The sequence below is a fragment of the Pyxicephalus adspersus genome, chromosome 8 (assembly GCF_032062135.1).
Source record: "Pyxicephalus adspersus chromosome 8, UCB_Pads_2.0, whole genome shotgun sequence".
Lineage (NCBI taxonomy): Eukaryota > Metazoa > Chordata > Amphibia > Anura > Pyxicephalidae > Pyxicephalus > Pyxicephalus adspersus.
The window spans coordinates 51,438,338-51,453,573 of record NC_092865.1 but is presented as its reverse complement, the minus strand read 5'-3'; the positions used below and the strand labels follow the sequence as shown (position 1 = coordinate 51,453,573).

The 15,236-nt window shown below is 40.7% G+C and overlaps 1 protein-coding gene across 1 annotated transcript in view; it reads left to right on the top strand.

Annotated features, from left to right (window-relative positions):
* The window catches only part of NCKIPSD (NCK interacting protein with SH3 domain), a 65,755-nt gene that overhangs the window by 32,168 nt on the left and 18,351 nt on the right, over positions 1-15,236 (top strand). Inside the window, exons 4-6 of the mRNA XM_072420580.1 lie at positions 540-627; positions 2,469-3,043; positions 13,888-14,058. Coding sequence (XP_072276681.1) covers positions 540-627; positions 2,469-3,043; positions 13,888-14,058 — 834 coding nt within the window. The remainder of the gene's footprint in view (positions 1-539; positions 628-2,468; positions 3,044-13,887; positions 14,059-15,236) is intronic.

The following is a 15,236-nucleotide window of genomic DNA, read 5'->3' as shown; positions in this document are numbered from 1 at the left end:
AAAAGGATCGCCGTCTTGGATCTAAATTGGAAAATGTCAGGTCACTTTAAACCTGAGTGGACCTGGGTAAATCGGAGTGAGGAAAGGACAGACTATGTCGAAACAGGACTAAAGGCTTGAGTGGGTCAAGTTTACCTTGATAGATTAATTGAAACTAGGTTGTTAAAAATTCTGGCAATACTTAAACAAGGAAAGAGCAGGCCAAGTTAAACCTGAGCAGGGAAAGATGTGGCCTTGTTTAATCTGAGTAGGAAAAGAGTAGGCAAAGTTAGCCATGAGCAAGAAAAGTCCAGGCCAAGTTGACCCTGAATGAGGAGAGATCACAGTTATTTGGGGAAAGCACAGGCTAGCTGACCACTTCTAGTCTTTTCATGCACATGGGAACATGAGGGAGATTCTACAGAATGTTACGACAAAGAGCAACACCACTGCAGAGTTTTTCCATAGCAGCATTATTTGTTTATTGAATAGCGTTACAGGTTGCATGCAGTTGCTTTTTACATTTCTACAGAGGTTTAATTCTCACTGTCTCGCTATAGGTTCCCCCTCAGGCCCGACGCGCTGCTCCTATCACACCTCCACCCCCAGAGAAACGGAGAACTGCCCAGACAAACCAGGCAACTAAAAGTAAGCTATAAATTTTACTTGTCTTTAAGTTAATCAGAACAGTCAGCATTCCAGTAAAACAAATGAGGAAAGTGATAGAACATTCCCCTAGAATCCTACAGATCCTGAAATATAAAGGTATTGCATGGCAAAACCCCTGCTGCCATCAAGAAATGTTTGCTGCCTGGTCTATTTGGAGATTTGCGTGGGTTACCTCCAGGTACTGTGGTTTCTTCCCACATCCCTAAAAACATGGAGCTAGATTAATTGGTTTCCCCACAAAATTGACCTAGAATGTACTAAAGACATATGACTGAGGTAGGGACATAGATTGTGAGCCCCTTCGGGGGACAACCAGTGACATTACTATTGACTTTGAAAAGCCCTGTGTAATATGTTGGCGCTATTTAAATACTGTATAATAATAATATTATCAGTTGTATTGTGTTCTGCTCATAGGTAAAGGCACAGATATACATGGGTTTTATTGTTTGCACAAGAGTGTTTTTAAAGGGACATTTCAGCTGTAGATAATAAACCCATTGCCCGAGACTCCCGAGAAAGGTATTTATGGAGTAGTATAAATTGTATCTGTGTTGTTTCTGGAGAGAGTACAGCAAGATCAGATGACCTGGGAGCTGTTATTTATTTGTGACAGTAAGATTATTTGTGTAGGGAGGAACTGTTTAAAAAAACCTGGACAAAAATAAAATAGAATTCCACACATGTCAAGTACACTAATCTGGAGTCTGTGCAACATTAAATATGTTTTGTTGCCTTAGTGTGGAACTCCATCTTTTTCAATTCCAACATTATTCAAAAACTGGACAAATTGCTCTCCAGAGGGGTCTCTTGCAGCAATTTGTTTTCACCACTAGATGTTTTTAATCTATAGGACTGAATGACTGCTCAACCACCCACTACTGAGAAGAGACCGCCATGGACCTGGCAGCCAAAGAAATGTCATCATGCTTCTACTCAAAGTTTAATTCTATTGGGCTGCAGCTTTCTTAGCAGTGGTAATAGTCTCTGCATCCTCTCCTCCACCTCTACCCTGCTAATGCTGTGGGTGTTAGCAAAGGTAGAGTTCTACTTTAAAAAAAAAATCAATGAAAAAAGCTTCCAGGCCATTATCTTGGCTTCACTACTGAAAAGTTCACTGACCTAGACAAGGTACGCATGAGAGTTCAGGCTTTACTGGCTACATTAGGTAGTAAAGTCAGAATCAAGGTGACCTTTCCAAAGACTGCACCTTCAAACTCCAAAGTAGCATTGATATCTCCAACATTTCTTCTTTCACAGGTTCACTTAAACACGTTTTGAATCCTTTTTAGTGGTCTAAGCATGTTAAATTAGATCTATAGCCTAATAGGTGCATTTGTAGGGAAAAAGCACTCAAGGGAGTCAGCAGCTATCCAAAGGGGAAATTTGCTGGCAAATAACAGAGTTAACTACCAAGTTCATAGTTAAGTAGGAAAGTTTTGTTCCATTTCATTTTTGTATAGAATTAGGAGTATCTGTTTTAATTGTTGTCTGTGCCTTCACTTTGTGAACTTTGGCAGCTGTCACCAGGAGTCCCCTTTGGAAGATTTCCCTTTATTTCAATACATTTTTATTCAATGAAAAACAAAAGTAACAAGGTAAAGATTTCCCTTTTTATTTCTGTGCCAGCAACTCACTTACTTTGCTGATGTCAGTGCCCACCAGAACAAATGGAGAAAGTTAAGTGGTCAAAAGTTTTGCATTGGGAGGTGAAAGTCTACTTCAAAACAGTATGATTCTATTTACCAAAGTTAGAATTTTTTTCCAAATACTACATTCAATCTACATGTCTTCAATAATTAAATTCTTTTACTCTGCAGATAGCACTGACAAATCTTCCCGGGCCATATTGCACATGTCCACTACAAGTGTGTCATCTCTTGACACTGCCTGCACGGCATCCACAGACTCTTGTCATATCTCGGCAACCTCCAGTCCCAGTAACACCCCACCACCAGTCCCCAGTAGAAGTGTGCACACTACAGTGTCTCAGAGCCTGGATGCTTGCAGCTCAGTCCCGGGATCCCTGAGCACACACAGTAAGCGGGCCGCCCCTGGGCCTCCAGAGCAAGAGAGCCGCATTGAAGACCATCAGAATTCACAGACCAAGCGCACAGCCCCAGCCCCTCCCAGTGTTGAAGCATTCAATTCCATCACTCATGATGGCAAATCGAAATCGCCTTCAAAACCCACCTCAGAGGAATCTACAAGTGAGGCCATCAGTGTGCCAACATCTATTGGTGCTGAGTTGATTGAACTGGTTAGAAAGAACACCAACCTTAGTTATGAGCTTTCTCGTGTGGCAATTGGAGTGATAGTCGGACACATTCAGTCATCGGTACCGTCTACTGGGCCTGTGATGGAACAGATTCTTATCTCTCTGGTAGAAAACAAGGTAAGGGGGTTCATTTTTTGGATGGTCATGTCTGCCTGGCCTGGTGTGGGCTAAGTTGTCCGGTTGTTTTTTTGTACCTGGTCATCAAAAGTGTGCTAGTTTTTTTGTAAAAAGAATTTTGAACCATTCTGCCCAAACAAACCAAAGCTGGCATTGTATGAACTCCATTGTTATGCCAACACTCGGCATTACCAATACACAATAGCACAGTTTTCCAAACGGGGTTCCTACTGAAGTTGCTAGATTGTGCACAGGGTCGGATTGGTCCACAGGAGGACTTGAAAAAGTTCTGATTGACCCCATAAAAAGTGTTGTAGACACCCTGAAGAAAGGCCTAACCTCTTGTAAACAGAAGACTCAGGACTGTACCATCATATGCTTGCAGCATTGGGTTAGGCTTATTTTCCACCTGGTAGTCCTTTCCTAGGTGTATTGCAAACCCAGGAGTGGAATGCTGCCCTTGTGTTTGCAATTACAATGCAGTTTTTCCTGCAACAACTCCAGGCCAGAAGCGACATTGTCTGTTGAATGGGAGAGGTTGCAAGAAGGGTTGAGCCTGCTGTACAACACTGTGGTCACTGGAAATCTGGAGTGGGGCATTTGGATTTTTGTTTTATGTTATATATTATATTTGTATTATAGCATATATTAGTTTTATTTCCTTTTTTTCCAGTTTTGTTTTTTTATGCCAGTTCTTAGTTGGAGGGGGTACAAAGGGAGTGAGTCCTTAATACCAGAGATCAACTTTAAACAAAACACTTAGTTGTGGTTAGTTAATATCATTCAGTTTCTGAGCCTTTTGTTTTTCCTATAAAAGATTTGTCATCTGTTTTGTTGATGTTCTTTTGGATAATTTGTTCTTTTTTTTTTCCTGCCTCCTACAAAGAGAAACGTCTGTTATGTTCTAATTTGCAGAGACAAACTTCCTAATTGGAATCGGATGTTCGCTGTCTGAGCGTTCTCCGGATTATGTTTGTACTTTGTGGTTCAGAGAAATCAGTCTCTTGTGTTTTTCTGTAATAAGATCTCATGCAGCTTGAACTAAAAAACAAAACGGTGACATTTTATTCATGGATAAAAGGTAACCCTCTTACTGTCTGGCAACCCATAAAGAGGTTTTATTTCCGGTTTGGCCATGGCAGTAAAAGCTTGCTAAAGCTAAAGGTTACTTTTATTCATTTTTTCCCCCAGAGTTCTGCTTTAGCATTGCTACACAACTTCCCTGCCACCCCACCCTAATCTGTTATCACCCCCCCTGCAGGTACTTTTTATATTTACCACATTAAAAAAGGTTGGTTCCAAATTCTAAATGTGCAACTATGATACATCCCTGAATAAATTAATCGTATATAATGGCAGGGGATTTGTGATTATAGATCTGCAATATCTAATCAACATCTTTTAATTTCACTTTCACAAGCTCATAGGCGACAAACGAGTAATTGATGTGATATGTTCCTCCCCCAGTCTGTGTGTGTTTATGTCTGCTGTAAGGGGAACGTCTCATTCCTGGGGCCTAATTGATATGCTCTATGCTATCAGCCTACATAGCATCTGCCAGTGTTACCCGGCAAGTGTTATTATTCAAGTTCATTTTCTGCACCTGGCTGGCCTGTTAGGTAAGGAAGACCTGGATGTCCCTTCTCCAAAGGCCTGATTTGTAGCAGCAGACCTGGGTGCAGGTAATTCCGAGGCTTGTTCAGCTTTAGTCACTAGCACGTGTAAAAGAACATGAACTATTTTTCTTTTGTATAGAACAGGGGTGTCAAACTCGGGCCCGTGGACCAAATCTGGTGCGCACTGTAATTATATTTGGCCCGCGAGAAAATATCAAATGTCTACTAGAGCTGGCCCGCCGGTAGACAGTGCATGCATCACTAATACTACAAATCCCAAAATGCTCTGCTGGTACGTCAATCAGGATTCCTCTGTTGACATTCATTAATGACCTTCCTCAATAGTAGACATTTTTTCAATAAATGTCAAGGTTGGCCCGTGACTTTGTCCAAATTTTTCATTTTGGCCCACTGTGTATTTGAGTTTGACACCCCTGGTATAGAAATGTATTGCTCTCAAAACTTCCCTACTGAAGCGCTCTCCAAACAGACCTAATCATCAAGGCAGTCAACGATAGGTAAATTTCCAGTATTCCCTCATCTGACTGATGCCAAAGTGGGCCTAAATTTTGGAGAAAAAAATGTTTTGGGAACAATGTATTTGAATAACTCCTAAAAATATTAGGTGCACTTCCTAGTATGTGAGGGTGCCTAGGCTCTGCTGTGCCTCCATCCTTATAGCTATATGTCTGAAGTGTAAAAGCTACAAATCTAGCCAAACATGAGTAGGTATTTGAAATAAATTAGACATTTGATTCAATCAAAACATTGAATGAAACAGCAATCCCTCCACAGCTGGCCTCGATTCGGCCCCACCCCATCCTGGATTCTTCCTTTGTCCCAGCATGGAGGAAGCCCCGGGCACCACCATCTTCTTTCACATTCTATCTATGTCACCTTATTTCTCACTGCGCAGGCACAGGATTAGGTGACCTATCCTCCTGTAAATGGGGGAAAAAAGAGTGCTGCTCGCACTGCGCATGCATGAGAACGGCACTTATTTTATAGTGGGTAAAAGACCCTTCTGCGCATGTCCAATCTCGAGCCTACAAAGAAGGAGTAGCCTGAAGCCTCCTGGGATACCTCCCCTTTTATATAAAGTTAAAATTTTGGTGATAGGTCCCATTTAAAAATTTGATCAGGAATGCCCCGTTTTAATGTGTATTGGGTGAAGGGGAGAGCAGTGGATGATTAATGGTTTCCAGTCATTTCCAGTCAATTTGTGACCAGATTATAGTTATATTTTGAATGCTGTGTGACTGTAATCCAAATATTCAGGCAATATCCAGATAATGGCAATTGTTTACCTGCCATGCAACAATCCATTGGTGTATGGACAGATTTATACTGCATGTCTGGAATGAGATTTGGTGATGTCAGCTCAATGTTCTCCTTGCTGGAGGCTCTGAGGAAGCAATCTCTTGCTCTCTTGCACAATCTCTCTCAAGACGATTGATTCCATTCAGACACAATGCAGAAGAGGTCATGGTAAGCCATTAATGGGAAAAAGATAAGCTGCAGAGAGACCACAGGCTAAACTGGAAACACAGGAAAAACTTTTCTAGCAAATCGTCATTTTGTTGGGTCTGCTCTTAGTCACGACTTTACTAAAAAAAATAGCAAACCTGCTCACTTTTTAAGTTCTGTCTTTATTCCGATAACAATGGTAAACAGTAATATTCTTTATAGTGAATGTGTTAAGTGCTTTTCTCACCAACTGAGTTTACTTTCCCCATGACGCTCCTTCCTAAACACTGATTTGCTTTCAGTGCCTGTCTCCACTATGTAAATGACAGGTGCACTTTACAGCCTGCAGCTGTGACCGGACCTTCCACAGCCCCCCCATACACCTACCGAGCCTTGTTTTACAAACAGATTCTTTAGTAAAATTCTCCCATGTTTTCTAATCTATCATCGAGTGACTGCTAATTACTGTTATTATTTAATTGCTCTGCAGGATACTCTTGTCAAGTTAATTACATTCAAATGTTCGTATAGATTACACGGGCCGCCAAGGGTTTTTTTTTCCTGTTTTTGATGAGGTTTTGTTGTGTTGAAGGAAACATGTTCTGAGGGAAAACAAACGGTTTGCCAGGTCCAAATGAACTTTGGGTCAACCATACCATACAGGTGCATCAAAGCGAAGGTAATCACTGCTTGGTTGGATCACTGGTACAGTTACCATTTCTCAGCTGAAAAAATCAACCACCACAACATCCCAGGACGTTTATTTAGCCATGTCTAAAGAGACAACCAACTGCCATATGCAGCAAGCAGCATCTGCACATGTGGGAAATGCCACAGTTGTTGAATGCCTGATAACTGCCTACCAAAACCACCTCTGTGCACACTTTCATGTCTTTGATGGAGCAAGGGGAGAAGATTATTTGGCAGTTGTTAGACCGTCAACCTCCTGGTAACTTCTGGCTAGAAACATGAATAAACTGCATTTTAGAATGCAGCCACAGCTTGTAGTAAAGCTTTATACCGTTTACAGGAGCTTCACTGTTTGCAGAGTTAGAGGTCTGTCTCGGTAGACTCTGCAGAGAGACCACTCCTTACATGCAATTTATAACTCTCACACTCCCTACTTATTCTAACCGAGTCTCAAGAGGGAATGTGCCTGACCTTTTTAGAGACTGCTTTGCAACCCGTTATCTAGACCATACAATTAGCCCCACGCATAATGCTTGTTTATTCTAGGAGCTTTAATGAATAAGAATACTTGCAATACTTCATGGTACCACCATTTCCAGTAGTGACGACTCTTCTCTTACCTGGTCATGATTTTTTTGCGTATGTCCCCATGTATAATGCAAGACCAAAAGCAACCACTGGTCCTGCATGATGATGTTGTGGGCCTGCCACATCTTGGGTAGGAGAAAAGACGACCGGGGTAGCTTCCCCAGGACTGTATATAAAGGTAAGTACTGGTCTCTAATGCAGTGTTTTCTAACCTTTTTAATATAGGGAAACATATAAAAATAACTTTCACATTTTGAGGGATCCCTGCTTTTATTTCTTTATTCACAGCTCACAGTACATTAGTGTTGTGGTCTTTGGGAAGAATGACTCTTACATTGCTTTGGAAGAATGTCATCCTTCCAGATAACTAAAAAGATGTCTGTTGTCACTTAAACTGACCTGAGAGGCGCAAATTGCTCAAGAAATTGAGCAGCAACCTTTGGAGGAACCCTGGATGAGAAACACTGCTCTAGTACATCCTTCTAGACAAAGTTAGCACTACATCCTGAATGAGAGAAGAGTTCAGCTTTAAATGTGGTTTACACTAAATTCTGTTATATTCACAAAGGACAGCCAAGATATTTAGCAAGTTATGTTATTCTGAGGAGACAAAAAAAATTAAATAATTAAATGGTTTCTTTTGGCGTTTGGTTTCTGCACTTCTTTGACTGAGTCACTAGTGGGAAACTGTTGCTAATTCTATTTTAACTTCTATGAAAAGCTGTAGAGCTTGCAGCTATTGTTTGAGGGCTTTGGTGTCCAATAAATACATTCCCTCTTCCTGTATATTTGATAAAAGCAGAGTAATTGGTAATCCTACACTCCCTATATGCACCAACCTTCCCGAGCGCTCAGCTCTGTGTCCCTGCCTGCACCAGGCATACATGTATGTAATTATAACCCGCCCAGCAGGAGAAATTCACTAATAAATGAGGCCATATTTTTAAATGAGCTCTCTGGAGAATTACATTCAATAAATTAAATTAAACTTCTTTTCTGTAATGCGGCTGCCTGCTTTCCAATACAGATCTCTTGGGAAGGTTCAGCACAGAGATATAGATATCTTGCTCTTGTAGTAAATTCCAGAATTATGATGTTGTTCTTCTTTCCTTTTTATGTACATTTGTTAGTCTTATTTTTTTTTTCCGCCAGAGCTCTTGACACCTCTGTCCCCGGGCGTCCATAATTTGCCCCATTTTAGCTATTACCATGCAGTGTAGCTCTGCTTTTTCAGATCAAGAAGATTAATACATATTTAAAATGTGTATGTGGGCTTGGTTTTACAAAGAATTTCTAATTCTGTCCGGATAGATTTCTCATCCAGACAGCATAGGAAGCTCTGTGACCTCACTAATGCATTAAAAGTGAATTTAAATCCTAACAATGAGCTTTAAAGCCTTTTTCTGGGGGGAAACAATTTACAAAAATGGCTGGGGCAGCAGGGCTACCCAACACTAGAATAGTTAATGCTCCTTTTTTGTCTAGGGGGAAGTAAAAAGCACTTATTTTTTTCCGTCTGCAGCCTCTTCCCTTTGGGGAAGTAAAATCGGGTTAGTAAAAGTGCTCCCCTAACCTTCCCAGGCAGAAAGTTTAACCCTTACAATGTAGCGTGCACAGGTTAGTGCACAAACGACAAGGGGCGCTCTTTGTGTCTGGAGGAAAAGAAGTTTAATCTCCGGATAAGAAAGGGATTCTTCACTGTAAGGTCTGTGAAAATATGGAATCGGCTCCCTCAGGAACAAGTTTCAGCAACTATAGAGTACTTTAATAAAAAGCTGGGCGATTTCTGGAAGCACAGAATATAACTGGGTATTAAAGCTTTAAAATAAAGATAACAGGCTGTTGATTCAAGGAACATCCCATTGCCTCTTGGAATCAGGAAGGAATTTTATCCCCCCTGTTGGAGCAAATTCAACTAGGGGTTAACATGGGATTTTTTGCCTTCCTCTGGAACAACTATGTCTATAGGGTTTTATCCGGGATATATTTATTTTGCTAGTGGGTGAACTTGATGCACTTATGTCTTCTTTCCATTAAACAAACCATGTAAACTAGAAAAGAAGTAGTAAGTAACATTGACTATTTTGTTACAATGGTGCCTTTCAAAGGTAACAGTCAGTTCTTCAAGGTGATGTGTTGGACAAGAACCAAATTCTGATAATTAGACCACTGGGTCACAGCTCCTTCAATACTTGTAGGCGTCTTGTAGGGGTGTTTCTGGTATACAGTGGTTGGTACTTGCCAAAATTGGTCCAAGGAAGTAAAACTAATGAAATGTCAAAAGAGCAATGGTCTCCCAAGGCTGGTTGATTCATAATGGGGGTTTGGGGCAAAGACTGTTGCATTAGACCAGATAGACTAGAAAAGATACTGTACCACAAAGTGCAAAAAAAAAAATATTAATTCTACCCAAGAGAAAGGTATCAGAAAACTGCTGCTTTTTGCTGCTACACAGCCCCAATCCACTACTGAAAGCACCTGCAATTGTCATGAACATAGGAAATGTATCATGGAGTAATGGAAGAAGGTGGCTTAGAACCCTGTTTTTGTAGATCATGTGGGTGGCTGGGTGCTTGTACATTGTTTAACTCAAAAATTTTTTTAGGTAGGTGGAAAGAAATTGTAGGCAGGTGGCAGCCCCTGTACTGGGACCAGACTCTAAAAGGGCTGGGAAGAACATTGTTGTATGTTTACCTGGGGATGAGATGACAGCAGGGATGCATTATGGAAAGAAAGCCAGCCAGCAAAGCAGTGCGATTTTAAGGATTGGTATTAATTCCAGATACCACAATACCCCTTTGTGGTTTGGTTGTGTTCATAGCCTGACGGGTCAGAGTTGTTTTGGCCACACCAGAGGGATGTTTACAAAAATAAACAGGTGGTTTTATTGTTTTGGCTTATCAGTATTTTAACCATACAGGTTCTTGACATTTACACAACACCACCTATCATAAATTCAGTCTTAGGGTTCTTTTATGACGTTATCACTTGGCTCTGATACTCCCTTGTATTTATATAGTTCATTTTCATTTATTTATTTTGTAGAAAGAAAAAGTAGCAGCAGGGTTGTTCTTCATGCCAGCATTAGAATGGTGCAGTCATGAGATGCAGATTATGCTCCACACAGCCTTTGCCTGTATTTGTGTAGCATGCATACAGCTGTTTTCTCTCTTTTAATTGAGATTTTATAGCGGAGTTCGCAGCTGTGTGCTCTATCCCTGGATCGTGTCCTGGTAGGAGCGCAGCTGCTTGATAGGCAGAATGTTTCAATGAGCAGGTTTTAAAAAATGCGTTTGATTATAGCAGCATCAGAAAGCTTCCCAGTGCGCTGGATCGTGTCCTGATTTTGCTAGGACACTCACACTTTTTGTGGTCAAAAACATGTCAAAGTAACTATGCCAAGGTGTGAACGTGTTCTGTTTTAGCAGCATATATTTTTTTTTTATCTCCAGTGTCCAGCTTCTCAAGTTATAATAGGTAACTTGGTCTGTACCTGCATTTCACATTCAGTATTGTTATATAGGTAACCCTTGTTTAACGATTTACCTGTTTACCGACTGCCCACACTTAGACAGGCTCTTTCAAGAAGTACAGCGTATAAAACTGTACAGTGTACATCCACGTGGCCTCTCCTTCTTTGCCTTCCTCCTTTGTGATCCTCCACTATCCCTGGTCTGCAGATTGTCTGTGACAGGCGCTGCACGATTGCATCACTGCAGATTGGGCTGATGTCCTTATTTTTTAATTAACGACCAGGTCGCAGGAACAGAACCTGGTCGTTAGGCGAGGAGCATCTGTGTAAGGTGCTAGGATATAAGAGAGTACACCTATTGTGCAGAATGTGAGCCCCAAGACTTCCATCTTACTGTAATCCATTTTTTTTAAGCAGCACCTGCCTGTGCATGTGGACTTCCTCCTCAAACCTCCACAAAACCTCCACAAACCTCCAGCATTAGGTCCTGACCAAATATGCTGAATATGCAAATCTGCTAGCCTGACATGCAGAAGACCATACCCTACCCGGATTCCAAACAGGTGGTCTGCGCTGGCAACAGCAAAGAAGCTGTGCAGATACAGAGTTAACTGTTATGAAAACCATAAAACTGTTGCTGAAGTAACCTAAATTTAGAAAAGTCAAAATATTACATGAAGATCAGGCATCCATTTGAAGTTTGCTAATGAGACCAGGTGTGTAAACCTGCAGGTTGGTCTTGCTGCAGTGCATAAGAAGTTCCAGTAGATGGCAACGAAGGGCATGATCCAGCATGATGATCCATCTAAGAAAAATGTTAGATTTCTAAAATCTGAAAGTTAAATACAGTCACGTACACACCGCTACTTGGAAAAATCCAAATCTGGGAGCTCTTGGTGGTGAATACCCTGCTGACCTTTGGATTCTTGAGGCTCATGGTTTGCAATGAAGTCGGCTCTCGGGGATTAGCTAATTTGCATGCAGGTTGCTCTGTCATCAGGATTGCCGATTTGACTGTTGACATTGATACTTAAATAGCTATATTAAAAAAAGAGAAGCCTCTGGCAAAACAGTTGAAGCAATGTCTTAAAAACCCGCTCTCTGCTCTTTCCGAAAATGTTTCAGTTAGGGAGACAGACGTTTGGTTTCAACAAACCTTTTTAAATGAACGACTGTCAGCTTTTGACCTTGAATTCTAAACATCATGGAACTTTTTTTTTTTTTTTTTTTTTAATCTGTTTGGTATTCAAATACATTTCATTCATAAAGACAAATCATTCGGCCTAGAAGATAAAATGTGCTGTCGGTGAAGGATTTTCAAAGTTTCTGTGAAATTGTGCACAAGTGGTATGTTTTATTCTGTAATCCAGCAGCCGAATTCTAATTACGAATTTTATTGTCGCATTTCTCACGAAGTTCTTCGCGTCCACGGCTACCTTTAATTAGACTGCGGAAGCTTGAAATGAGATCGGTATTATTATTCTGCGCTTTGTACTTTCCCGCCCCAGTTAAAATGAAAACCTGCTAATAGTGCGGCGATCATGAGTGAAATTAGGGCTTGAAATATGGCGCGGTGGCGTCATTAGTCCATTAAAATTACACAATCTGTCAAATGCAGCCGGCTTGAAACATCATTTCTCTCCATTTGGGGGCAGAATTTAAAGCAGGCCCATACTCTAAATTAAAGTCACGTTTGGCTTTAAAGTTTAAAGGGTGTGACATAAGCAAATGTTAGGAAGTAGAATGACCTGTTGATGTAATAACTACAATCTTAGCTCCCTCTGATGACTGGACATGCCAGGCAGAAGCCATGGCAGTCCAACAGGTCACATGAGAAACCTGGCTTTTTCCAATTATCTAATATGCATTTGTAGGTAACAATGACCCCTCCTAAAAGTAATTTACTTGCCGTTCTTTCAGTACTCTGCTGTAACAATTAGCCTACTGACTACATGGTTACAGTGTTATAGAACTGATCCCTGGTAAAGAGGAGGCAGGAGAAAATTATTTTTTCCACCTGCAGCAGAGGGATGAGAATCCTTCACATCACTATTCCAAGCTCCTGTGCTTTGCCTTCATATCTCTCCACAGTTCTTGTCCCACTTACCTTTCTGGCATGATAGAAAAATACTCCCCTAGCCGCTCCGTTACTCTTCCAATGATCAACTAACTACTTCCTCACTCATAACCTCATCACACACACTGCTCCAAGACTTTTCTAGAGCTGTCCTGACATTCTGGAATGGTCTTCCTTCTCCTGTTTAGCTTGCTCCTACTTTCTGCACAGTTAAAAGATCACTCAAAACCTATTATTTCAAACTTGCCTACCTGTCTTTTTCTGTCTCCTAAACTCTCACTACTTTCCACCACTCCATATCCCCTCTCCAATTGTGTGATATTTCCCCCACCTCCTAGATTAGATTGTAAACTGTTCAGGCAGGGCCTTCTCCTCCTCCTGTGTCACTGTCTGTCTGTCTGTCATTTGCAGCCCCTATTTAATGTACAGCGCTGCTTAAAATGTTGGCACTATATAAATACTGTTTATTAATATTAACTCATTGTTTTTTCAGGATAAAATGTGGAACATGTAAATAACATCACATAAATTAACATTCATGCCTGATTTTCTTCAGGAAACATGCAGTAATCATTCTCACTCGAGTTTTTCAATTTTTCTTTTTCTTGCTTGGTATTATTAATTAATTTGCAGATTTTCATGGATTTCTGAAAGTCCATTTTGCAAGCAGGGGGTATTTAGGTGAGTGTATAGTGGGTTCCACCTCAGGCTGCATGACAGCCCTTTACATTCCAGATAGAGATGCTTCAAAGGAAGGTTGCACAAAACAAAGACCCTTGGGGGTTTTACATCACACAACCTAGTGAACTGCAGTTTGATAACAGACATTTTACAATTATTAAATTTCTATTAGTTAAAATATATTTATATTTATGATTCCTTTTTTACATCATTTTTTTTATTTGTACTAAAATAAATATATTCTGGTCCTCAGGTTTCCAGCTATGGATTACCTTCTGGACAGATCTGCCATGACGAGCAGCGTTTGGAGGTCATCTTTGCTGACCTGACCAGGCACAAAGATGACGCACAACAGCGAAGCTGGGCTCTTTATGAAGATGAAAATGTCATCCTTTGTTATTTGGAGGAGCTTCTGGTGATTCTGGTGGGTACCTGACATTTCATTTCACCTTAAAAATAATGATCAAATGCTCATTTTTGTTCTCCATCATTTATTCATGTAAGAAAGTTGGGCATTTTGGGCAAGCGTCTAGTTGTAGTTTAAAAAAAGTTCCTTAAATTGGATTTTCACCATCTGATCCCACATGTCAGGTGATTGAGATGCAGAAAACCGTAAACCAGAAATCTGTAATCATAAAGCAGCCTGGGTACAGTTGCTTTGGTTATCTAGGGTCTAAGGGGTCCGCTAATTTGCAGCCTGTATAGCTTTAGAAATTAAATTTGAATTACTAACTACATTTATACAACTTATCAGCTCTGCTTCTATGTTTTATAAAATTGTGCAGAGTTCTTCTTTAACTTTCACAGAAGAGCTGATGCATTTGTGAATTCTCGGTCCCTTTTTAGAGGTCAGGCTGGTTGTGACATTGAGATTTATATTGTCAGAGAATGTGCCGCTATAGATACTTAGTCAATTACAGATTAGGGTTTAGACTTTTAACAGTCCTTGAAACTTGTAAGAAAACTACCCTCCCCTACCCCTTCTGTGAGCTTCCTAGAGGATCTCTTTTAATTTAACCCTGTACATAATGTACAATTTGATAGTAGAGTTGGATCAACCACAAAACAGCCTCTAAAAATGAAATTTGGGCCTGGTGCATGTCTAGGGGACCCATCTGCCACCTCCATGCTCCTGCAGTATTCCAAGGGGGATATGGGCAGCATGGTGGCTCAGAGGTTAGCACTTTAGTCTTTGCAGTGCTAGGTTGCAGGTTTGAAACTCGGCTAGGACACTGTCTGCATGGAGTTTGCAGGTTTTCATTGTGTTTGGATGTGTCTCCGGGTACTCCCAATTGCCTTCCACATTCCAAATACCTGTAGTTAAGTTATTTGGCTTCCCCCTTGACCTTAGACTGTGTTAGTGACATATGACTATGGTAGGGATTATTTGCACCTTTGAGGGACAGCTAGTGACATGACAATGGACTTTGTACAGCGCTACATAATATGTAACGACATGATTGGTCTAAGCTTAGTCTAAACCAGTGGTCGCCAACCTTTTCTATTTTCTAACTATGTACCTGCATGTCAATTTACAGGAGAGGCAGTTGATGTCCAATGGGACCATGGCAGTACATACAATGTAAATAGCATATCTTTGTG